Below are 25,930 nucleotides of genomic sequence, written 5' to 3'. Positions count from 1 at the left end.
ACATATTAAGGTGTACAATGGGGAGAAATGCTTTTTATCCTATAATCGCTAAAATATGGCCAGTGACGAATATCCAATTTGGCGGACTGGCCAGTCAAAGACGATTCTATTCATTACACGACTTTTTTAAGGTTTTATTTGAATAAGAAATTTTATGTTTTTTGATTCAATTACAACAATTACAATCAATCCAAAAATCAGTGTATCCATCGGCCACAAAAATTGGCCGGCCACTGAAGTAATGACGAAGTGTCAATTGACCAATGCCGCATTTGAACGCTTATTTAGAGTTAAATTACTTTGATAAGGTGCAATTATTGATTTATATTTCCGTTACTTTCTGTGAATTTCCGGATATGTAAATGAAGTAGGTCACGTTACCTTATATGGTAAACGTTCAAGTATGCAGAAGTTGACTTTACAACTCTCAAGAATACAGTGGTTGAACTTACATCTTTCACGAATGCAAAGTCAAGAAGACATAGTTGATAATGTCAATAATGCAAAGTTAAGAATTCATTTTCGTAAAGGATAGTTTGAATGGTGTCTGATGTGAAATAAAGTTTGATTTTAGGAAGGTTTATTTTGTAATTGTGTAATGTTGAAATATGACTTTGTAAAGTCTAGGCCTTGTTTGACTTTGTAAATACTTCTTGTGTATGTTTAAACAAATTGTACATCGAAATATTGTGTTTATTTTCAATTCATTTTTCATATAATTTATTATTTTGTTCCCAAGGACTGAATGTTTGACCCATGTTAAATAAAGAGTTTATTATTTTTATTATATCATATGAACGTATTTTCAAAAACAAGGGCTGACAATACATATTTTCCGATTTTTCTGATTTTCATTAGGGTTCTTCCTTGGGTGATTAAAAACACTCACACCAAGTTTCACAAAAATCCGTCAAGAACTGTGTTTTCTAGAGTGTTTACTAGCATTTCAAGAAAAATGGCAATAACTCATACTAAATATTTTCTTCGATTTGTCTGATTTTCATCAATGGGTGACTACAAACACTCATATCAATTTTCGTCAAAACGGACATTAGTGACTCCAATATACGCTGGAATTGCAGGAACCATAAGCATTGGACGAAGAATTGGAATGTCCCAAATAGAATTCAACGATGTCCCCGATACACAAAAAAAGGCCAGAAAACCTCTTGACAATCTTTAAAAAGTGAAATATTAGTTGAAATATTAATAGGCTTTTTAAAAATAGGACTTTTTAAGTCGATGAATTGATTCAAAATGATAGTGAACTATGTCAGTGTTATTTCTATGTAAGAACCCTGCGTAGTTTCTTATGCGTCCACGCGTTATTTCTATGAAATCTGTGGTATAGGCTAGCATCTTGTGGTAGGTCTACTATCCTGTATGGTATTACATATACTGTACATAGTTTTAACTTCCTTGTTGAAGTAATATTGATAATACAATACGAGTTATGTTACTGTTTATTTCTATATATTCTTTAAGTAAAAATCTATACCCCATGTAGCCTAACACTCAATAGATAATCTTTGAAATATGCTGGTAAGTTTACTACGTTATCACAAAATGTAACTGAAAGTCAATCCAGTGATATCCTCCTGCACAAATAATAAACAAATATCATTATCCATAAATTCCAATATTATATATTTGTAGCTCTCCTTGTTGATATCTATGCTAAAAGAAGAGTTATATAGTCACTTAGTTTCCGGGAAGTCCCATTACTAAATTTACCAATAGGCCTTCATCTAAGGATGAAAGAAAATAATTTCACTTACATAAAGGTGTTCATCTATCAAATTCTTCAAAGCAAATGACGCTTCAAACTAGACACATAGCCTACAGGAAGCTTCGAAGAATTCCACTTCTACTTTCAAAAGCTAAGAATAAATATAGATCTTTTCCATATCCGCTTTTGTGGGCCAATAACATTCAGGTTATCAGATATAAACAGTAGACCTATAAGTCCGAAACATCTGCCTCTATTCCAGTCTCTGAATGCTATTTTGACAGTTGTCGGTGACATATTTTAATTGACATTGACAATAATTCGTGTTCATATACGTCAATCCTTTTTTTAGTATACCTTGACATATCTTAACTTGAGCATGCGCATGTTATGTTTTTATGATTCGGCCATTCGGCAATCCTCTGGATTTTCCGTAAAGCTGAATCTGACTCGCGATGAATGAGATTTTCGTTCTGTCATCTTGGGCGAAACTCTTTACTTCCGGTTTTTAAAGCTTATTTGACAAGTGATAGTAATTTTGCGGTATAAATGAAGTCAATGAATTTGGAGCCTTGGGAGAAAACCTTTCACTTTCTTGTGCATTTCTATACATATTATGTAGTTCCCCCTGTTGATATCTTAGCTGAAAGAAATGCTTAATGTAACCAATAATATATGTAAGGATCAAAGAATATCGGGTGTCCAAAATTCCAAAGTTTGACGGGTAATATCTCAGCTGTTGGTAAACTGATCTTTTTCAAAAACTTTGGGACATTTTTTTTTTGAGACACCCGATATATCAAATATTTAAAATAATTTCACTTACATAAAGGTGTTCATCTATCCCAGTCTTCAAGGCAAATGACGCTTCAAACTAGACACATAGCCTACAGGATATTATACGAAGCTTCGAAGAATTCTACTTCTACTTTCAAAAGCTAAGAATAAATATAGATCTTTTCCATATCTGCTTTTTGTGGGTCAATAACATTCACGTTATCAGATATAAGCAGTAGGCCTATTAGTCCGAAACATCTGCCTCTACTCCAGTCTCTGATAGCCATTTTGACAGTTGTCGGTGATAGATCATTAACATTAATTCATTTTCTTGCACATCAGTCCTTGTTTTGTATACCTTGACATACCAACTTGAGCATGCACATGTTAGCCTATGTTTTTATCATAGATATCTTAATATTGTAGGTTTTTATGAAAGGGCCATTCGGCAATCCTCGGCAGTTTCCGTAAAGAATCTGACTCAGTAATGAGACGAGGTTGGCGAGACTCTTTACTTCCGGTGAATTGTCAAGTCATAGTTACGTTGCGATCTAAATGTAGTCCATAAATTTAAAGTCTTTGGGGATAAACCTATCACTTACTTATGCATTTCTATTGGCTCACCAATTATACATTTTATCATCAGTTTGAATTTCGAAGTTTTTGTTTTAATTGCCTATGTTTACAAATACTCGTAGTCTTGAACGACGAGCTTCTGATATTTAAATTACCAGAATTACGTGATCGCGTGACAACATTGACATAATTCCGGTAAATAATCATCGCCATCTATTACCGTGGTATGTTGCAGTGCGATAAGCGTAACTTTTGCGGTAGGTCGTTTGATGATAGAGTTCATGAACATTAAGTTATCTATGAGCCTGAATAAGTGAGTGAACTATAAAGTGTTTTAGATGAATTTAACATGTTACAGGGTCTGCATGGTTATGTTCTGAATTCTAAATAGTGGGGCTTAAAATAGTTTAATTATCGGAAGATCGCATAGCGTGAAACTCTGAGTAACAACATGATTTAAAGGGACATTCTGCTTTGATTGTAGGTCGAAATTTTTGTTACTCTAATTTGTAAAAACTATAAACCAAAATCTATAGAAATGTATCGCATAACTTTAATTTTTTAACGCCAAAACTTTACGTAAAATATTACAATGTTCGCTATGCTTTTTGCAAGCTGTAAGAAAACTACTGTACGGATTTGTGTAAAATAATCGCCTGATTGTAGAGAAATATGTCTCCTGCGTTTTCTAAAGATTTCAACAAAATATAACGAGCTTTTAAAAAGCTTTAGAATTAAGCCTAAGCAATGTAAACTATTTATAGTGTCATCAAAGCGTACATTGCTTAGGCTTAATTCTAAAGCACCCCTGTAAAGTTGTGTTAATGAAAGTTTTGTGTTGGGCCTCATAGATTCGATATGTTTATTTGAAACCTTAAGAAAACATAGAAGTCATATTTCTCTACAATAAAATTTAAAATTTATTATGCGTTTATTTTGCATATCCGTGCAGTAGGTTCTAGACAGAAAAACATATATCTGAAGTTTACGAAAACCTTATTAATAGTTTTGGCACTAAACAATATTAACGGCTAAAAACTGGGCTTATATCAATATATATGAACCTTCGAAGAATTCTACTTCTACTTTCACAAGCTAAGAATAAATTAAATCCTTTCCATATCTGCATTTTGTGAGTTAATAATGTTATTGTTATCAGAATGATATCATTATGATGTCATTCAATAATAGAGCTAAAGCTATATATATTATAAAGCACTATAAATAGCGATTTGAAAATACAATTTTGAGTCGGTTATGATCTCTTATTGGGACTGCGTTCCAAGTGTCATCCAAATTCATTCAGAGTACTTCAAAATTTGAGAATACAAGTTTCTCAGCCAATATGCAATAGAGACGAGAATGGATTATGAAAATGAAAATAAATACATGGCACAAAGTCTAAATTCATTCTTTAATAAGATTAAATGAATTCATTTAAGAGACAAAATCATTCAAAGAAATTTTCTATCGAAGTAAAAATTATAATTATTATAATACTATCTAAACATTGGGTTATAATTAGACCGAGACATCTGACTCTATTCAAGTCCTCTGACAGCTAATTTGAAGGTTGTCAGCTGGTGTAGAGACAGAAAACCAGGTCTATATAAAATTTTATCAGTCATATTTAAATTAGACCAAATTTCAGTGTTTGTGGCTATGATAATAAAAGCTTATAAAAATGAAAATGGAACAACATTTTTTTCTAATTTTAATTAATGACATCAAGACACTGAATGACTGATCCTGTGTCCCACACACGTCTTACTAAAACAAGAAACAACCAGAAACGACCAGGAAACGACCAACGAAAACGGGCAACGACCAAGAACCGAGCAGAAATACGACAGGAAACGACCTCAAACAATTTTGCGATAAATTCTAAGCAAGCCAATCAGGCATTTAAATTGATAGAACTCCCATAAAAGGTTATATTGTATTTCTGATCATAAACGTATCGAAATCTGAACTGTATATTTCACGTTCAGGGGAATGAGGATTTTATAATGATTTTTCATAATTATGATTGAAGACAATTCCCCTTTTAACTATAAGAAATAGAACAGAAACTTCATTGATAATTGCATTTATAAGTTTCACATAACGTTTACGTCCGTTTGAGATGTATAACTTTATTTTTCATTAATTCGTATGGCTGTACATTGCGATCATAAGACAAACCTATTTTAGCGTGTAAAGCAACTTCCGGTTAACTTCATCACATCCGTGTCAATGAAAATGGCTGCCGACGAAGAAAACGTGACAGAGAAAGGGGAAAATATTGACGAACAAACAGATAACGAAACTCCAATTTTGCAATCATTTTCAGTAGAAGGTAGACTATGCATATTATCTGTGGATATTGAAAACCTCTCATTTTAACTTCTGTTATGGAGTGGTCTAGCATAATGATAAATGTATGAATCTCAACAGCTTTGAGTTGGACAGCTTTGATTTGCTGAGATCAGACAGATTGAAGTCAAGTTGAACATAGTTGGATAATGGGTCTGGCTCTACATGCTGATACACTTTGGTTGAGATATATTCAAATTCTTGCATAATGATAAATTTACACTGTAGCCTACTCTGTAGGCTTCAGCATTTGGTGCATAACTTTTAGTTGTGGTAATTAGACCTACACAGTGTATTATGTTGGTAGGCCTATATCTATTCGCTTGAATTGTGATCATTTTGTTATATAATGGTCTCAGAAAGTGGAACTTGCTACAAAATTTGCAACATATGGTAATGAAATTTATGTTATTGTATGCCCAGATAGAATGGCCTGAGGCCATACGATCATGCATTCTCACCCAATAATGTAAGTAAGCATATGGTAGTTTTAGTAGAATTGGAAACACGGAAATGATGTATTGTTTCACAGTCTAAGATTGAAAAAATCAAAATTTTTCAAAATCAACCCTTAAAGATCAAATGAAAGGGGCCAATTTAGCTTGTTCAACAACACTTATCAGGAAAAAAAAGTTTCTTTTGAAGTTATTTGGGTGGAGCTCGACTCAGTACTCAACATAATATGAGATGTTATATTATTTTAACTTCCAGTTTTGCATTTGATAAAGGAGGCACAGCAACAACATGGTTTACGTCATGGAGACCACCAGCGCTATAGGTAAATTTTTAATAAACTTGAATCTGTTATATTTAAATTAAAATTTGTTAAATGCCAATGTCCTTTGCATCCCATTGCAAAATAACTGACAGAATGATACACCTTACCTTGTCTGGTCCTGGATATGTGTATACAGTTTCTCTATTTTCAACTGTACAGAATTGATAATTCTGCATCACACTTGATGCCTAGTGCCTATTTGCACCTGTACTCAGAAACCTATATTTCTCCTGACATGGCTTGTAAGATTGAACATTAATCTTTTTTTTGTTGGTGTTTATGTCAAATTGGATATTTCAGGTCTTATTGTACCAGAAAAATACGCCGCTTGCGTAAATCTCTTCATTTTACGCAAGGCACCAAACATAAGGTAGCACCCAAAAAGATAACACCAGAAATGATGAATGATGAAAGGTATCTTTTTATTTCTGAATGTCTTAAATCTAATGGATTATGAAAACTTTGAAAACCCAGGTTGTGATATCTATTGTTGCTTTTTCAACCAAATGATGTATTTTATACATTCTTAACAGTAGTCTTTTCTTTTAGTTCTGTTGCTGATGATCTCTTCTGATCTCTTGTTTGGTTGAAATCAGTACCCAATCACTTAATTGATTCAGATACTTTTTCAGATAAAAAAAAAATTTTTTATTTCAGATATTTGCACTTACCAATATTTGAAGCTGAAAGGGCTTGGGGATATGCCATGCAGCTGAAATCTGAGTCAAACACTGAACCAAGAAAGAAGTTTCACATGGTGTCGAGGTTGAAAAAAGCTTTACAGCATGCAAGTGAATTACTCAGATTGTGTGAAAGTCCTAAATGTGATGCTAGGACAAAATTAGAGTGCCAGGTAAGGTTTCACTTCTTTTTATTATAATTACCAATCTGATTAAATTTTATTTATCTTAGCTTCTCAGCTCTGGAGCAGGAGCAAAACTTTTCTTCAAAATTTTCCTCAACAATTTCCTGCATTTAGGAGAAAACAACATAACACTGTGAAACATTTTAATTTCTGAAGGTGGAGCTGACGTTTTTGATCAAAATATTTACTTTGCTGTTGTGACTGCTTTTATACTATTTACAACTATACTTTACAGGCTTACCATGCATGGATTTTAGGGGGTTTACAGTTTGAAACAGATAACTGGCAGAAAGCTATTGATGCTTTTAGTAATGCTAAGTAAGATATATCTCCAACTTCAAGATAGGCCTATCATTTATTTATGTTCAGATATTTCCCAGCTTTCAGGATTTGGGTAAAGTTTCCAATATTTAGAGTTGGTTGAAAGGTAACAAGTTACTATCCAACAGAAGGCACTGGCACAGGGTTAAAGCAATGTTCATGAATGTTAAGGTTAATATCTTAAAATGGAAATTTGTACTGGTAGTCCAAAGACCTAAAACAATAAGATTATAAAAATAAAAACAAAAAAAACTGATACTTCAATTCTTGCACTGAAATTATAAATTGATGATGTATTAAAAAGAAAAAAAAGAAAATACCCATTGAAAGAAAAACCAAATACTAGATGGACTTAATGAAATAAATGATATAAATGAAATAAAATAAAAACCAATTTCAATGTCACTACATTGCACTAAAATAAATGGTAATGATTAGTCAATAATGTAAATGTTGCAAAATATTAAAGATTGAATCTAATCAATTTGATCATTGATTTGAATAGAAAAACTTCTTAATATTAAAATTCCTAAAATATTTATATGATATCTTATGCAATTGATTTACAGAACTATTTATGAAAAGTTATCAACTGCATTTACTGAAGATATTCAAGTCCTGTACCAACAAAGAGTAGAGGAAATATCTCCTAATATAAGATACTGTGCTTATAAAATAGGAGATGAATCTGCTTTAAAAGATTTACAGAATATGCGGCTAAAATCTGGAGAAGACCAACTTATTTCTAAATTAGATGTAAGTATTTAAATTTTTAAGTTCTATATAAATATATATGTGTTTGCTTGATTTAGAACTATAAAAGTACCTGGAACATCCAAAAAAAGATTCCCATATTTAACTAATTATTCATTGCTTGATTGATAACATTTTCAATTTTGAATATACATGTAAAACTGGTAAATTTTCAGGATTTACTCATACAAACAAGAGAAAAACAGGCTTCAACATTGTCAGAGATAACATGGAGAGGAAGAACTATTCCTATTAAGATAGAAGCTGTTCGTAACTTTCTCCTCAATTTACAAGATAGTTCTACAGAGTTAAATTCAGCAGAGGGTTCAGAGAGTAAATTGTCTATATATGAATCATTATTTAAACAATGTATAGATGCTCAACAGACTTTGAGAGATGTGTTACAGGAAGATCCAGTAAGTACTAGACTATCCGAATTTTTAATTTTGAGGGGCTGATTTGGATCTTGAATATATGTAAATCGTAAAGAAGCACTAAAAATGTACGAAAATGAGTCGTGTTTTAACTGTCTGAGATAATATGGGAAGCACATGGATTCAGAGGCTCTGAACACCATTGCTGATAAGCTTAGCTAAAAAATTCCGGTATCTGAATCTAAGGTACAATGTTGGTCAAACAGATGGCAAACCTGTCCTTTTAATAAATATAAACTTTCATCAATATTTTCGTCTAAAATAATTATTTTGTGCCTATACCATTTTATTATTACCGGTAAGCTTATGTCAGCTGGAAAACTTAAAACTTTATCAAAACTTATGGTGGTCCAAGTGACATTTTTTTTTACAGTGGGTGTACTGTTTCATGCTTCTATTGATAAAAATTCATCGCTTTTATGTGTGTACCATTTATCAGCAACACTTAATCTTGCTTTTAAGTTACAAGTCATGTTTCTCAACAAAACAAATCATATGGCATTAATGATTTACTGTTATCCGCTCATGGTTACCAATTGTATAGTCGCATCATTGATCACTTTCATGATAAAGATGAATACATAGATAAATGCGTAGAGACTGCAATAATGAGTGATTCTCATTGAAACTGTTAAAAATTGCTATATTACAGGTATTCAAAGCTGCTATACGAGGTCAAGCTGTAGAAGGAAAGATCAGTAATAATCATTACCTACATACTTACTTGTCATTTATTAAATTAACTAAAACTATTGAGAGAAACCTCATCTTAATAGAATGTGCTAAGGAGAATTTACCTGGAGTTCAAGTTGATGATAATAAGAAAATAACTAAACCTCAAGATATGGTTCGGTTATATGATATAATTATACAGGTGAGATAATACACAAATCAGTCATTTTTGACTTGAACATGTTTTTGCTGTGCTACCACTTTTTAAAACCAGTAGGGCATTTGTGAACAACACAATGACTTATTTGTGAACGACTGCATGAGTCATTTCTGAACAACTTTGAACCATATTTAGAAAAAAAAAACTGTGTTAGTTACACAGAGCGTCATTTGTGAACATCTTAGTTATTCAAATTGTAACATTTCATAGAATCTGAGTGAAATTTCGCATCCTGTAGAAACCTAATGCTATAACATATTTTTGTATGTATTGAATTGTAGAATTTGAGTGAAATACCTAATTTAAATGGATTAGAAGATGATACAGATTTAGAAGAAGAGATAAATACAAGAGTTTTAGGATATAAAGCATTTAGGTAATGAAGATAAGTTCTTGGTTGGTTATTCATAAATGATGTTTATTCTGTCGACTTTCGTGAGAAGTTAGTAAAGGTAATCATTCGCATGTCAACAAATAAAATCAAAAGCTGTTATGGATAGTAATAAGTTACAAAGTTAATGTTACCAAATATATTTCTGAATATCTGATTTTCCTAAGTCATCTAAGAGTATATTATGATACATATTCTCATCATGTGTTTGTATTTACTTCAGAACATTCTATATTGGTAAATCTTATGGAAATGGTATGAAATGGACTGAGGCAATAGCATTATATCAAAAATCATTAGAATACATCAAAAAAGCTCTGGAAGGATATAAAAAATTGAAAGGACAAGAAATATTTAAGGTACGGATTCTGATTTACTTCATTTTTGCTTATTGTCAAAGAATGCTGTTCAATTCTGCTTTACATTGTCGAAGAATGTTCTCCATTTTTGCTTCACATTGCTGAAGAATGTTGTACATTTTTGCTTTACATTGCTAAAGAATGTTGTACATTTTTGCTTTACCTTGCTGAAAAATCTGGTCCTTAAAATAAAACATTTGTTTTGCATTAATGAATAAATCTACATAAATCGTTTTGAACAAAGTTAATTTTGATGTTATTTTTTTGATTATTAGACAGAAGAGAAGAAGCTAGAAGAATTAAGAAAAGAAGTAAATGGTGTGGTTTATTCTTGTCATGCTTCTAGTATATTAACTACTTCTGATAGTCCAGAATTACTTCAACCTTCTACATCTGGCAATTTACAACATGTGGTAAAATTTCTTTTCTCTTTTGTGACATGATAAGTAAGACAATTTTATGGATGGATACTTCTATAATATTTATTACTTTCAACATTTCAATGAAGTTCTTGCACGCTCATCAGGAATATAATGATCGAAATGTTGAAATTAATAAATATTCTACAAGTATCAATCCATAGAATTGTCTTATCTATCTAAAACTTGTGCTTCTTATACTATGCCATTGAAGAAGTATACTTTGACATGGTTACTCGTTTACTGTTTGTTCGATACTTTCATTTATTTCCACTATTAGTCAGATGACTAACTTTAATAGAAATGACTTTTCACTGATTTGAAAGGCAGCATAAAAATATCATCTGGAGTCAGACGTTATCAAATTTTGCTTGTGAAATGTTTTTTCTTCATGTTAGTAAAAAAGACCAATTATATTTGTATTTTCAGCCTTTAGATGAAAGATTAGATGAATATTTTGAAGATAAATCACTACTGAGTAAAAAACCGACTATAGCTAAATTTCCTCCTGAGTTCCAACCCATACCAAGTAGACCATTATTCTTTGATTTGGCTTTAAATCATGTAGAATTACCATCATTAGACCAAAAATTGAACCAAAACCTGGTTGGTGGTGGATCTGGCATCACTGGATTAGTCAAAGGATGGTTTTGGGGCAAAAAGTAATCTTTTCTACAATTCTAGGCTGAATAAATTTTAATTATTTAGTAACAATGCCTATAAGTTTTGATCATGTTTGTAGTTTGACTCTGGATACATAGCATATTGATGCTTAATATATGCAACTAATTTCCACATTCAAACTGTAATAAATTATCAAATTAGTTTCAAAAGTTTGAAATAGTATTAGTTTCGGACAAAGCAAATTTGACAACCCTAACATGATCAAAGGTAAAAACAAAAATTTAATTGACATTATGAAATTCTGAATACTTGATGTACTTTATATCTTGAAATAAAAACTGAAAAACTTTTGAAAGATTTTATGAACTAAAGTTTTCTTTTACATAGGTGGGATCCATTGATATATGTATTGACCTATATCAAATTTTATTTCTCAAATCCAGTTGTGATTTAAGGATATTAATATTGATATATCTTTGTATTTATGTTAAGATTTTATTATTGTTAATGAAATATTTTCTACCCAATAATGAAATTTAAGTGGGTTTTAAAAATTGTTTTTATTATTGTATTTATTGATGTTTTGTTTGAGAGAACTATGAGAGTCATAGACAGACATCAGACAATAACTGAATATGACATATTGATGTATATGAAAGTGAATACGCAAAAAAGCTTCTGAATAGTAAGAGTTGTAATATAATTCTCCCATTGACCACAAATTAACAGGTTTTTTCATCATTGTTTGTTTTTCAGTGTCCTGAACATTATGTAACATTCAGTTCTTTTTTAAACATTTATAATAATTATGACATATTAAAACTGTCTGATTATTTTCAGTAAAAATCTGAATTATCTGACCAATAACAAAAAATTGCCTTGTCAGATTTTAGAAATAATCTGCACACAATAATACACAGCACATCGGTAATGATTTTTGCTAACCTTCAATTATTTTCTTTTGCCATTTGGCAATAAATCATTAATCGTTATTATTTATCTTTTGTATCAAGATTTTATTTGTAGAAATGTCTTAAAGCATAATCCTTATATGAATGATAACTTTTCTGTTTAAATCATTAGTTAAGTTACTGTTAGGTTATTAATTGCTTTATGATTATTTGTAAGGAATTGTTTGACCAAATATAATAAGGATTTTGATTCTGATTCTGATTCCTTGTACATAGATTGATGATTATTAAAAAAAAGTTAATGTAAATAATAATAATATTTCTGGTAGGGGACGGATGAAAATGTGTAACTTTTCACTGATGGTTAAGGATTCTGTGAAGATGACATGAAAATAAAATTCATTTAAATATGATTTTGTTTTTTATTACTGGTATTTGATATGTATCAGTATATATTTAATATAAGTTATATTTAGTGATTGTAAAGGCTGGTTAATACTCTGCTAAGCGAAATAGGGAAGCTGAGGAAAAAAGCATTGCATAACATCGCCATTTCAAGTTTCGGAATGTTGAGCAAAGCAAACTTTATGACTAATGCCTTTTCAGTGTCTCTGATTGGATCAGACCCTACTCCCTACCTTGAAATTGATTACGCAACTTTATTTCATAAGTACCAGTAAGGCCTTAATCCTGTGCAGTATGCATACTCTATTAGGTCTTTTTTAGTTTGGGCTACAGGGTGGATGAACAAGAGCCCCTCTGCAATTTTGCACCAGGATAAAAGCCCCTACCTCAACAAAAAGTTATTCGTTTTATACTCATTTATGCCTACTCATACTACAACTTTCGATGTATTTGACTAAGGGTTGAGCTTTTTAACGTTTTTGACTAGGGATGGGGCTACTTAACCGTAGCTTACATGAAAATAACTGATGAAAGCAGTAGGTACCGACCAAAAGTTTTGTGGGCATGAAATGTGTTTTATAGAACTGTAATGGCCTATACGAAAACACCTCTCTGAACCTCAAGTAAAATTCAAATCGAAGTGTAAGTAAAGTGGAGTTGTGTCCCTTGATGATACCACTTCCTGTTTACTTATTCTTCACAAAATGGAGCCGACGAGAGATAGAGATCAGCTTTTGGCCCTAAAAGTGATGAGATTGACCAAACCAACCCTTATGCCCTTTAACCTTATTCTCGCAGACGATAATGATTTGTGTGGGAAAGAAATTCAATCTCAGAATCAGAACGATTTGTCTAAACCAAGGGATTTGAGTTACTTTCCTTTGGGAGACCTGTTGACACTCCCACAGAACTTTGGTAACATTGTACTTGGTGAAACCTTTTCAAGTTATATAAGTGTTCATAATGATAGCAATCAAGTTTGTAAGGAAATAACTTTGAAGGCTGACCTTCAAACCAGTTCTCAAAGATTGTCTTTATCTAGTAAAAATTCTCAGCCAGTTCCAGAACTATTACCAGACCATAGCATTGATGATGTCATACATCATGAAGTCAAAGAACTGGGAACTCATATTTTAGTCTGTGTTGTCAGTTATGTTACTAATACTGGGGAGAACCTTGCATTTCGTAAATTTTTCAAATTCCAAGTGCTGAAACCATTAGATGTTAAAACCAAATTCTATAATGCTGAGTCTGATGAAGTTTATTTGGAAGCTCAAATTCAAAACATAACCCCATTTCCTATTTATATGGAGAATGTTAGTTTGGAACCATCTGCTCAGTACAAAGTCCAGCAACTAAATACTCATAAAGATGGTGAAGATAAAGAAGTATTTTGTCGTATAAATTATTTAAGTCCAACAGACACAAGGCAATATTTGTATTGTCTGAAGCCCAAACCAGAACTGCATTCAGAAATGAAACAGAAGAAAGGGTTGAATAATATAGGCAAGCTGGATATTGTTTGGAAGACCAACATGGGAGAGAAGGGTAGGCTACAGACAAGTCAGCTTCAGAGAGTTGCTCCAGGATATGGTGATATTAAACTGACCATTGAAAGCATTCCAGATAGTGTCAAATTAGAATCAATTTTCAATGTGACATGTAGAATAACTAATTGTTGTGAAAGGACAATGGACTTAACATTAGTTTTACAGAATTTAAATATTTCTACTGGTTTACTCTGGTGTGGTATATCAGGTAAACAGTTAGGAAAATTACCACAGAATGAGAGTATGGATATTCATTTGACATTACTAGCTGTAACTCCTGGCTTACAATCAATTTGTGGATTAAGATTAACTGATAACTTTTTAAAGAGAACATATGAACATGATGATATTGCTCAGATATTTGTTAGTGATGAGTAATTCCAAGAAATCTTAATACAGTATCATTAAATATTATCCTCTATAAGGCAGTTTCATACCTTTTGTTTTTGCAGCTTGTTGGCTTTCTTTTCAGCTTTGTCTTTATTTTGTCCATAGGTGTTTGGATACAAACTTCTTGAATTTGAAGTGAAATATTAGGAATTGATATCTTGCTATGACCAGTTCAGTATCATTATCATTTAAATTATCTACTACATTAATTCCAGCTTTGCACTACACTAAAAGGGATACTACGTCTTAGAATAAACATAAAATTTAAAAATTTTAAACTTGGCCAATAAAAGCGTATATTCATCAGTAGATATACCTGGTGTCAAAAATAACATAACAGGATCCTTATATAATCTGATAAATCCAAAAACTTAATAAAAATGCAATTAACTATTGAAAAACGCTTAATATTATGGCATTTTTTAACATTTACTTAGTTTTATGAATTTTACAATTTTATAAATTTTAAGAGATTCTGTTGTAACTTTATGACACCAGGTAAGTTCACTGATGAATATATACTCATATTGACCATTCTTGAGAATTAAATATTATGTTCATTCTAAGACTAGTATCACTTTAAAGAATTGTATTATTTTGAAATATTGCTTTGATTCCATTTAAAGCAGTGATTAGTAACTTTGTTTTTAGGGACTTGTTATGGCATATAAGTATAAAGTTCTGATATATTCTTATTTGTGCAATATTATAGTAAACCCCTTATTGTTGTCAATAATATCTTTATTCTTATTTGTATTACCGGTATATATGTCTGACAATGGAGCTGCAACAATCACTCAACTAGAACCTTTATGTAGTACAGGACTGATTCAGCAGATTCTACTCCAGGATTTTGATCTAAACTAAAATGGGTAAATCAGATACCAATTGTAGAACTTAGGCATATCTAAGATGAATGAATCAATGATGAATTTTGTTCATTAGTCTTCCGGGTTGTTTCCCTTTACCTAGCAAGTACATTGGAGCCCCGTTTATCCGCACATTTCCGTTACCGATCATTCGACTATCACCGGCAGTATCCGTGAAGTTGAGTCACATGCGCTTGAAGTTCTGTCAATATTAATAAAATATGGGCAATGTGGAGAAAATAGTGTCAACGTATATAACAAAAAGTGAAGGCTTCCAATGGCTTAAGATGCACAAATGTAAACTAAGCTGTTTACCAGCGTCTGATATTTAAATGATGAATGAACAATATTGGCATAGTTCCGGTAAATAATGTCTGCCATGCATTACAGTGAAATGTTCCAGAGGCGGTTTGGTTACCGACAAGATTGTGCGGTTAGGCGAATTTCACTATTTTGCCCTGCCATAGTAACATGGTAAATTGTTTTATAGTCTAAATCAATAAAGCATCCTTTACCTTGAATTCGTCAGTACTAAACAATACAACTAGAAGTAGCGGTCATATATATTAAAGTTGATGGCTGAGAGTAATAAGACTACATTCAATCCTGAATATTGGATTATTTATGGCGCCTCTTCCATCCTAATATTCTTCAAATAAGAGAAGTTATACGTATTTTAGGATAAAACAAAGTGGTTTTTCAAGAGAAAGGGTTTTAAATATAAGAATCCACGGAAAGGTGTTTAATCTGACTTATTTGCTGGGAAAACAATTTGTTTGGCGTAACTCTTGCTTCAGTAATCGTCAGTTAATCAACCAGTGACTTACTATTCTTCAAAATATCCAGAGTTTCTTCTTTGCGATTTCCACAGCCTTGCGCCATACATGCTAAATGGTTTCCTGAGAGAGTTCTTGATATTGTAGACTACGGAGGCCAGGACCCCATTCTACCCAGTCTATTTCACAATGCATAATGTATGACCAAACGTGCCCAATTCAGCCAGCGACCAGTGAGCTGGACTTTATATTTCATGACACCATGTGGGGTCAAAATCAGTGTAGACATCTATTTGATTAGATTGGGATTATATCTATAAAGAATATATTATGTAACATTCCACCAGAACAATCTATGGGTAATAAAGGGTTGTTACTAAACTACAGTAATATGAAAAGTGCATGATACAATCAATTCTACCTCACCTGCCACTCCGTCAGTGAGTTAGTAGCCTTAACTCGCATAAAAACAATGTTTTTGGACGCAGTCTAGGAATGGTATATATAATACAGTACATACAAATTACGGTCGAATGCATACAATTCTCATAAAGTAATTAAAGCCGAAACAGCTATTGGAATTTCATGTAGCAATTCCGAAACCTTCAATGAAATAGATTTTTAATGTTTTATTAGGCAAGTTGTTGCCAAGTTATCTCAGATAGACTGAGTTCAATAAAACAGTTATCGTTTTTGGAATCATGTTTGGCTCGCGTTCAATGGACAAACGAGGATAAGATTTTCATTACGTTGAATAAAGATATTCAATGCGGCCAAATTTCTGAAATTCTGTAGCTAACCGTGATCTTCTACGCAGTAGGCTATCAACTCAAACGGTTACATGTCCTACAATTAGAATGATGACAACTTAAACGTTCGCTTCCAGCGGATGCTGATAACGCAAACTAGGTTGTTGTTGGTAGTGAGTTGAAGTTGGATTCGTTCAAAGTGGATGATTCTGTACTGTTGGTTTGATAGTTGATAATTCTGAGATCTGGTCAGGTCGAATAACATGGCGGTGAAACTCGGCCCTGGATGGTTTATCGTGAGGCACTCGATCGTCTTCATTTGGATGAATAAAAGCAGTTTCATTTAAATAACTACCGATAAATCTCTATCGTGATCGACTGTTGATATTAAGTTTATCTTTATCAGTTTGATTTATTTGTTACAAGGTTCATTTGTTACCAAGGTGTTGAGTTCATTTTTTAACGTTTAAGCTTGTGGAATTGTGCAATTATCAAAACAAGGTTGTACCATACCAACGTATTCCAACCTTGAGTAAAATGTTAAGCAACTTAAGTGAACGCAAAATATATTGGTAAGCTTACAACAAATTCACATGAAATCTGAAAGTTATGGCAGGTGCTTAAGAGGATAATACTTCTTTAATAGTTTAATTAGATACTATCTAGGCCTACTTTGTGATCGAGGTTTTATCAAAGTTTTATCTTACAAATTAAGGCAACGTATCAGTACCATAAATGGTCAATAAGTTTCAACACACGTTGCCTTCTCGACAATCTCTCTTTTTGATGACTCGACTACTTTAAGATGATATCATTGATGAAATGTACAGTAATTTCGTGTGGAGAGTAAATATTTCAAAGTATCACGTTTATGTTTCTCTTTCTAGCACGGCTCACACCCATCTGACCTACTCATATAATACAAGACCGACTTAAAATTACGAGAAAGCTATGAGTCAGTATTAATATCCTCTACATTATAACAGTTGCCAGTTGAACTTTCGGTCACATTATATCGAACTATAAACCTATAACTTGTGTTGAATAAGATTATTATATCTAATATAGTGGAATTTAATTATATTTTTGATCATATCACGTGATTCTTCTGGGCAACAAGACTAAACAAACCTAAATTCATTTTTGTTTACATTGGTGACGCGCGCGCTCTCTCTATACATTCGTATTCAACAGATTTATATCTACATATCCTGTACGGCTAGTGCAAGAAGGACAACTTAACACTTTTTTCTTCATTGAGAAAGCAAAACAAAGTTTGCAGTAAGTATCACTTTAGTATGATAATATGATTTGTAAATGTATTTATGATTACAACAAAGAAATCTGTCAATTGCTGTAAATTTCTTGACAGCAGCAAATATCAGGAAGGCTGAAGCGAAAGATGTCAGGAATAAAGATTTGTGAGCTGGTCCATGACATAGATAACCGCGTTCTGGGAAATCAGGCTTGACTTCTCAACAAATCATTACACAATAAACAATTCACTGTGCAGCAGCATTGGTTATAAAGCATCGTACAAGTTTATAAATTATGCTGATCCAGGAACTATTGATTGTATTCTAAATAGGTCACATTAATTACACATTATCATAATTTATATTGGTCATTGTGAAGAATAGGATAACATAAACTGTTGTAGATCTACATATCAATAATTGCTTCGGGTATGACGAAGGACATGCCACGTTTCCATACCGAACTTGTTTTTCTTTAACCAGAATATTGGCGTATTTGATTTACTTCAAAAATTTGTAAGCTTTAGTTTAGATATCAGCGATCATTTTTATATTGACCTAAGCTAGTCATTTCGGACATGTCTAACAATATTATACGGACCATTCGTATTGATTTCTATCACAGAATATTGTGCATATATATAGTTCATTACACCGACTATAGTAATATACTCTTAATGTATTATATAGAATGGGTTTGTAATTGAACGACCATTATTGTGTGTAAATATACACTATATAAAGAAATAATCTATAATATGTTAGGACTAAAGTCAATAAACCTTTCTCAAAATACTGAATAGAACTTCCACTTCACGCTTAAGGAGTCTATACTGTTGGTCCAATATATATCATACTTAAACTTTATGTAAGTATAATATATGAAGAATCGATAGAACTAAAGCATTATCACAAACTAGTAGTTCATGTATGTTTTGTCTTGAGATTAAATCTTTCTTAGAAGTACAGACCTAAAAGATTATCCCTTATATACTTGAATGAGTTTCTATGTATGCGGCCTATACAGTTTGCACGATTCCTGACATTTATTTACGTACGACTGTATTGTATACATTTTTTCTAGGAAATTTGTATTTTAATATCACAGTTGGTATTAACACAGTCGCGAGTCTCAATAAAGCACTGGCCTAGGTCACGTTGGTGTTAACACGTGTGTAACCACATTTCGAGCGAAGTTTTAAGTGTCCCAATGTCATGTCGGTTGTTGAGTTTAACCGTATCTGCTGCAAGCTATTGGGCTTTTGTATTGGTCAACACCAGACTTATTGCAAAATTTAGTCATGGTGCAGCTGTGTGGCATTTCCAGGAACTCTCCTTCAATATAACTCCGTTGCTTTCGTGTTATAGGTGATGGGTAAGTACTGGGAATCTGGTGTTATAGTTTTCAGATAAAGTTAGTCCACACCTGCTACCGAATAAACACGAGTTCACACCGATGTGAGTACCGGTGTCAACACCTGGCATGGTGTTTTAGACGTTGGGCAAACAGTTGACACTAACACCTACTTAGGAATCACTCATTATGCATTAATGTTTGAGTTACATACTTGAGCATTAATTGTAATATTATGTTTTTGGTTAAGTTTTAGATTATGATTATCATGTAAATTATCGATATAATGTATAACTGTGGATAAATGTTTTACAGTATTTTAGCCTATTCAGAACAATATTATTGCTGAATAGAGTATGATATGAAATTTAGTCATACTAGGTTTGAGCATAAGGATTCACAATTTAATTACTATAATCGAAAAAGAGGGCATTATACAATGACAAAATAGCAATTTGAAAGTGGGAGTTAGGGTTCGAGTATGCGACCTTTTGATACCAAATACTTGTATTCTCTCTTTTTCTGATTGGTAATGCAATAAAAGTATGACATTTTTCTTTCATTGGGGATATTATTCTGGTTTGTGGTGATGATGTTTTGTACAAACTATTATTGATCGTGACTATAGATTTGTGTAGTCTAAAATAAATACAGGTCTTTTGAGAGTTGAAATAGATATAGGTTCAATATTATCTATAATGAAACTTGTTATCTACTAACAATCTAATCTAATTGATATGTTTTTCTATGATGATATATTTATTGCCATTGAAACAGATAAGCAGTCTGGTTTTTGAAACGACTTCTGTGTTATACCTTTATTATCTGATAGATTTTTTGCCCCTTAAAGGGATTGTAAAGAGGCTTTCTTAAGATTTTATGTGTATCGATTACATTGATAGTATCATGGATTGGTGGAAATTGATGCAATACACATAAAACCTCTTTACAATCCCTTTTAATTAGTCATGATCATCAGCTATTTTTTGGATTTTTAAAATATAATCGAAAATTTGTTTCTTCGAAATGTTATAAACTTTTAAACTTCGAAATCATTTTGTGCTCGTAAGGTTGAGGTTCTCTATCCTATCGTTAGTGTAACATTAGATTTTAATTAAAAGCTTGTATTTTGCTATTATTATGACATAAAATAGAAGGTAACTTTTAAAGACTGCACAGAATAAATAGGCTTTTAAGGAAATACGTTAGTTAATGTGTTATCGAGGTAGTTGAAAGTGGGTTGAGACTGAGTTGAATGTAACCATTTATAGTCCGTAAGTTACAAAACAGTTTGTTGACATTATTACGTACTATGTTTACATGAGAGGGGTGAAAGGATGGCAGACGGTGATTTTATAGAAACTTTGATTCACAAAAAAATTTGTCGAGTACTACTTAACCTAAGATTGGAAATATTTGGTTAGGTTATTTTGAAAGGTGAAAGGTCATGACATTCGTATCTATATTAAAACTATGTTGATATGACATTATCTGCCGTGCTCATATACTCGTTTAATTTACAGTCTTAAACCTTTAAAGGAGCTCAATTTCAACTATCAATAGCATCTTTCAGGATGAACCTAAACCAGATAAATTGCTAACAAGAAAAAACGAATACCGAAGGAACCACAATGACAATTAATTTATTTTAAAGTTATGCATATACTTAAAACTACAAATGACTCAATTCTTCATGACCCAACTATACAATGTTTTTTGTATACAATATTTGCATAGAACACAATGAACATATTTTCTTGGTTACAAAATGGTCATATTAGATATTAATGTCTCGTAAATTTAAACGAATAACCAGATAACCTAATCATACTCTGTTACAGATCTTTCGCCTCGCATAAACTATTAACAATTTTTGGCCTAAATATATGTCAGTATTCATGAATTCAATTTAATTTGTCAAAGCCTCCATGACAGGCTTGCGCCTATGCGCTTTCTTATTTGAACTGTCCATCCCGACAGTTCTCCCCTCATGAAGTCAGTCTGCCCTCTATTTGTACCCCAGTTCGAGGAAGCTGGCGCCGCCACTGATAGTTGAGAGTCTATAGGATATTATGCATTATTGAAGCAGTTTATCGTAACAAGGCCATAAATTATTCGTAACTAATACGTAACCAAAACACTGCTGAAAATCATTAATCAAGGTTCAAACAGGTCTTGTTGACAATTATATACATATGATTCACAGTTAATATCATACACAAACAGGACTCGATCTGTCGATCTTCAAGTTCCTCTACACAATAGCTTCACATGCTTGATTAAATATAGAACTGTAACTTGACTAAATGTCGACCTAGTTACAAGAAGGATGGTGTTATTTTTAAAGAACACGCCCAGATAAATTTCATATGAATGAACAGAAGAGAACGTGTTCTCACATGCTGTGTAAGATTGAATAATAATACCCTATACTTATATATATACTGCAAGCATCGGTAATATCATCTTCACAATGCCAAGGTATTATACGAACTTCGTACTTATATCTTGACGGCAATTGTCACCTACCTTGCATGATAGAAGTTTGTAAATGAAGCGATTTGATTTGGTTGTACGCTAGCGAATACAACCATTAGTGACCTCGACAGAAAGTTTGTGAAGACAAAGCCATAATGTTTGCAGGCTTCCTGTCGAAGGCTCTGATTGGCCATATTCGCTGGCATACAATTCAATCAAAAATCCTCATACTGTTATACAAGAATTCCAATTTACAGTCAAGATATAATGACTATTTTCGTAATTGCTTGCCATTGAGAAGACGCGGTTACATTGATTCCGTTTTGTCTGCAATTTTCAAAGTCAATAAATTCACAGTGTCAAAGAAGGTCATTGCAGGAGTTACAACAGATTTACGACTACACCCATATCCCCTTTTGGAATAATATTTTTATTTCATATTATTTCTTATTTCAAAATGACATAATTTAATAATATCTAAATCTCATTGAACAGATTTAAACCCAATTACAATCCATGTATAGGCCTATATATTACTGGTAGAAATTAATTTATTATAATACCGAAAGACAAGACAATCCGAACACTGACATGGGGAGAATATATCCAGGCAGAATACATAAAGAGCTCAAATTCAATACACAGCTGTAGCAAATTAAATGCTGACTTAATTTCAAGTAAATCAAATTAAGTTCAGATGAGATACAGGTCTATGAGTTAACTTTAATACTATTAATCCTTCAATGGCATAAGCACAAGTTTTAGATTATTCAATTTTATGGTGGGATACTGTCTTCTAGAATATTTTTTGTATTCAATGTTGTGGTTCTCGCACTGTCATCAGGAATATAATGACTACAAATACCAAATTAAGATATATAAGTAACAATAACAACAACAAAGGCAAAGGATGAAGGCATGTATCAAAGTGTCCTATTTATTGAATGCTATATTATTGTTCTTTGTAGAAAATGGCAGCTTCAAGTTCTTTAAGTAGTGAAGATATGGATAATTTGGCCAAATATTTTGAGAGGTGTAATCTCGAATCTCAGGCTGCTGGATCTAAAAAATTACCGGAAGAGAAATTGAAGTTTGCTACTGGTAAAGCTGTCATGAAGATGGTTGAACCTGTTATGGGAGCAGCTAATGCCAGATTCTGTGAAAATTCAGTTATTGTAAAATTGTCTGATAGAACCACGTAAGTTACTTTTTAATTGACACCAACTTCAATTTGTCAGTGTTCTCTGATACTGATATTTGTAATAACTAATAAGAAAGATTTGTCTGGGATGTTTCTAGAAAACCCCAAAAAGGTTTTATAGCATGCTGTTTTCAAAATCGAATGCTTGTGCTAAAGTTGTACATTAAAGGAACCCTCACACCATCGGATCATGTTGCGTATGGTTGCGATTAAGAATAGTGGTCATAAGTTTCGAACGTAGGTTTCATGCAACTGAGTTGTGATTCGAGTTGCGTTCGGACCTTATTCGCATCCATAAGCAACTGGTATGCTATATTATAAAAGCACCTAAAAAGTACGTCACACCTATGATATATTCCAATATTTTTGACGCAGTCTGAGCTGGTCTAATGTTATATTGTCCATTTTATATTTAATCGTATGTTCTTAATTTTCATTGAATTGGAGCATAAACGTAGTTATGAAAATCTTCTGTGTCTACTGTAACGCGTGTTACAAAGGTATGAGTTTCTCTCAACAAAGGGAGATAACAACAGAATTGGAAATAATTTTTCTCAACTATTAATAACAGTTCGTTTCATGTCCTTTTAGGAAGAAAATGTCTCAAGAAACCTTTAAAACAACATTTATTCCCGAATTAGCCAGTTATGCTGTAAAAAATATCGAAGCTTTAAAGAAAAAGGGAACTACTCAAGAAGAATACCAAACAAAATTGTTAGAGGGAATCAAAAAAGAATTAAATAAAGAAAAGAAAGTGGTATGTGTTATTTGTTTGGAATCTTTAACTATAGTCCAGTGTTTTTGGAAATAATTTATCGATATTTAACTCTGTTGATTTTAATGGTTGATTATTTGGTACTTAGCGTGGGACTGCTCAACTTTCTGAAACACCTCGTGCCATTCTAAGACTTTAACTCGAAATCCTATTCTAGTCTATATAGCTCGTTTTGCCGACTTGTATATTGCACACCAAAAGGCCGACAATGAATTTATTTTAACAATTTTTACTCTATATGCCATTCCGCCACTGGGATTGTCAACTTGACATCTTTTTTGGAGGTCACTCTGCTGGATAATGTTAAATTTGTTTATTTTTATAGGCCAAAGACGCAGCTGTAGTAAACAGATTAACAGATGCATCAGGTTATACTGGATCTCATAAAGAAAGATTTGATGCTGATGGTAAAGGTAAAGGAGGCAGTGGTAGAAAAGACGAGGTTGTTAATACTGGTTATGTCGGAAATTATAAAAATGCAGGAACTTATGCAAACAAAAAATAATCTATTCATGTTTGACTCAGTTTTTAGATCTGGGGCGTAGTTAACCCACAAATGTTCGAAACTTACAAATATCAAAACCAACTGCAATACTTTTGTAATGTTTTCTTGAGCAATTATTTTCGTCCCTGATATTTTCAACATTTTGAATTCAATAATTTTATAGATTTTTCGACTTTGATATCAAACTGCTGTAGATTTATATGGAAAACATTCAGATTTTCAACTTTGTATCTAAATACATGATTTTTATGTGCTTCTATTTATTTTTGTACCTTTTTTGTTAAACTGCTTCGATTGTTGCCTTTGAGGGTTAGATAGGACTAGACTAGAGCTCGGAACGTAAACGGAACGTGGTTAAATCCCACTTCCTCTGTCACCTCAGAAAAAGATGCATTTGTATTCTGAATATATCCCTGCAAGTTAATAATTGTCTAACTCTCAGATATGTTGAGAAAAGAAACATTCCTATTATATATTTCACCAATTTCGCCTTTTTTATCAACTAATTATGAAATTAGTTATGATTTGATATATAATCAAGTAGTTGTTGATATGAACTGTCTTGTTAATTTAATTTTATATTGTCATTTATCTTCTAGTTTTAGATTCACTATTAAATAATGTTATCATAAAACCTACTTATAATTTTATTTCTGTAAGTTCTGGCCTGGCAAAACGTTACCTAGAACTCTCTTACTGAAGAGAAATCGTCCCTTAATCAAGGCCTAGAAACAATGGTTTTAGTTTGAGAGTTCAAATCACTATTGTACTACACACTGAGCACGATTCATTCCTCGGGTAAAAGGACTTAACAAAGTAGTTATAAACTATATTTACAGTGTGATAATATTTTTCAAAAAGGGTTGGGCGGGTAATTGTTTGTAATCTAGGCCTATAGTACACGGGACGTACCTAATGCTTTATTGTATAAGTTCCTTTACCGAATTGGCGAGATACAGTAGTTACTTTATTAGGTCTGACATTGGCGACAGAAAAATAGGCCATAAATGGAGAATTGCCACACTTCCAAAGATGTGTTTTTTCTGACATAAAATTAAATTACCTTTACGATAACTGTAAATTAGTCTTGGGCATCGTTTTGTTAGTATCACGCGACTCTATAACGTTTGAACTTTTGGTTCAAACATCGTTTTAAATGGCCGATGTGAGATTGGTTTCGTTAGAAAAAAAACTCTGATGGAACCGCACACGTGACATATTGGTTTACGGAAAAAATGATGGCATGACTTTACTACAAAGATCTTTTTCAGATCCGAGGTATCTAAATAGGTTTAAAAAAAAAGGAAATTGTGAGAGATTCGAGTCCTAACTGAGACCCCAGTCCCTGCCAGCTACCAATGATTGACTAATACATGTATGGGGCTGCATAAGTCACGACAGTTTGTTTGCACACAATATTTTATTACAACTTTCCTTC

At 32.4% G+C, this 25,930-nt stretch overlaps 3 protein-coding genes across 3 annotated transcripts; all 3 read left to right on the top strand.

The window, feature by feature from the left end:
- Positions 1 to 6,141: 6,141 nt before the first annotated feature.
- Positions 6,142 to 11,315, top strand: LOTGIDRAFT_106123 (hypothetical protein; the record flags this gene model as incomplete). Its single annotated transcript, XM_009061819.1, has 11 exons — positions 6,142 to 6,215; positions 6,516 to 6,629; positions 6,873 to 7,068; positions 7,316 to 7,398; positions 7,971 to 8,157; positions 8,331 to 8,574; positions 9,251 to 9,462; positions 9,762 to 9,856; positions 10,095 to 10,230; positions 10,521 to 10,643; positions 11,079 to 11,315. Coding segments are annotated over 11 exons (1,701 nt in total), but the record flags the coding sequence as incomplete, so codon positions are not given.
- Positions 11,316 to 13,293: 1,978 nt separating this feature from the next.
- LOTGIDRAFT_106290 (hypothetical protein) lies at positions 13,294 to 14,517 on the top strand (the record flags this gene model as incomplete). The annotated part of the gene is made up of 1 exon (XM_009061818.1): positions 13,294 to 14,517. The coding sequence occupies one exon, from the start codon at positions 13,294 to 13,296 to the stop codon at positions 14,515 to 14,517; it is 1,224 nt and encodes a 407-aa protein (XP_009060066.1).
- Positions 14,518 to 18,063: 3,546 nt separating this feature from the next.
- LOTGIDRAFT_228961 (hypothetical protein) lies at positions 18,064 to 25,130 on the top strand. The gene is made up of 4 exons (XM_009061817.1): positions 18,064 to 18,204; positions 22,980 to 23,209; positions 23,804 to 23,969; positions 24,313 to 25,130. The coding sequence occupies exons 2-4, from the start codon at positions 22,983 to 22,985 to the stop codon at positions 24,490 to 24,492; spliced, it is 573 nt and encodes a 190-aa protein (XP_009060065.1). The 5' UTR covers positions 18,064 to 18,204; positions 22,980 to 22,982; the 3' UTR covers positions 24,493 to 25,130.
- Positions 25,131 to 25,930: the final 800 nt, after the last annotated feature.

Source organism: Lottia gigantea (assembly GCF_000327385.1).
Source record: "Lottia gigantea unplaced genomic scaffold LOTGIsca_5, whole genome shotgun sequence".
Taxonomy (NCBI): domain Eukaryota; kingdom Metazoa; phylum Mollusca; class Gastropoda; family Lottiidae; genus Lottia; species Lottia gigantea.
Note: the sequence above shows the minus strand (reverse complement) of the source record. Positions and strands in the feature narration are given on the sequence as shown.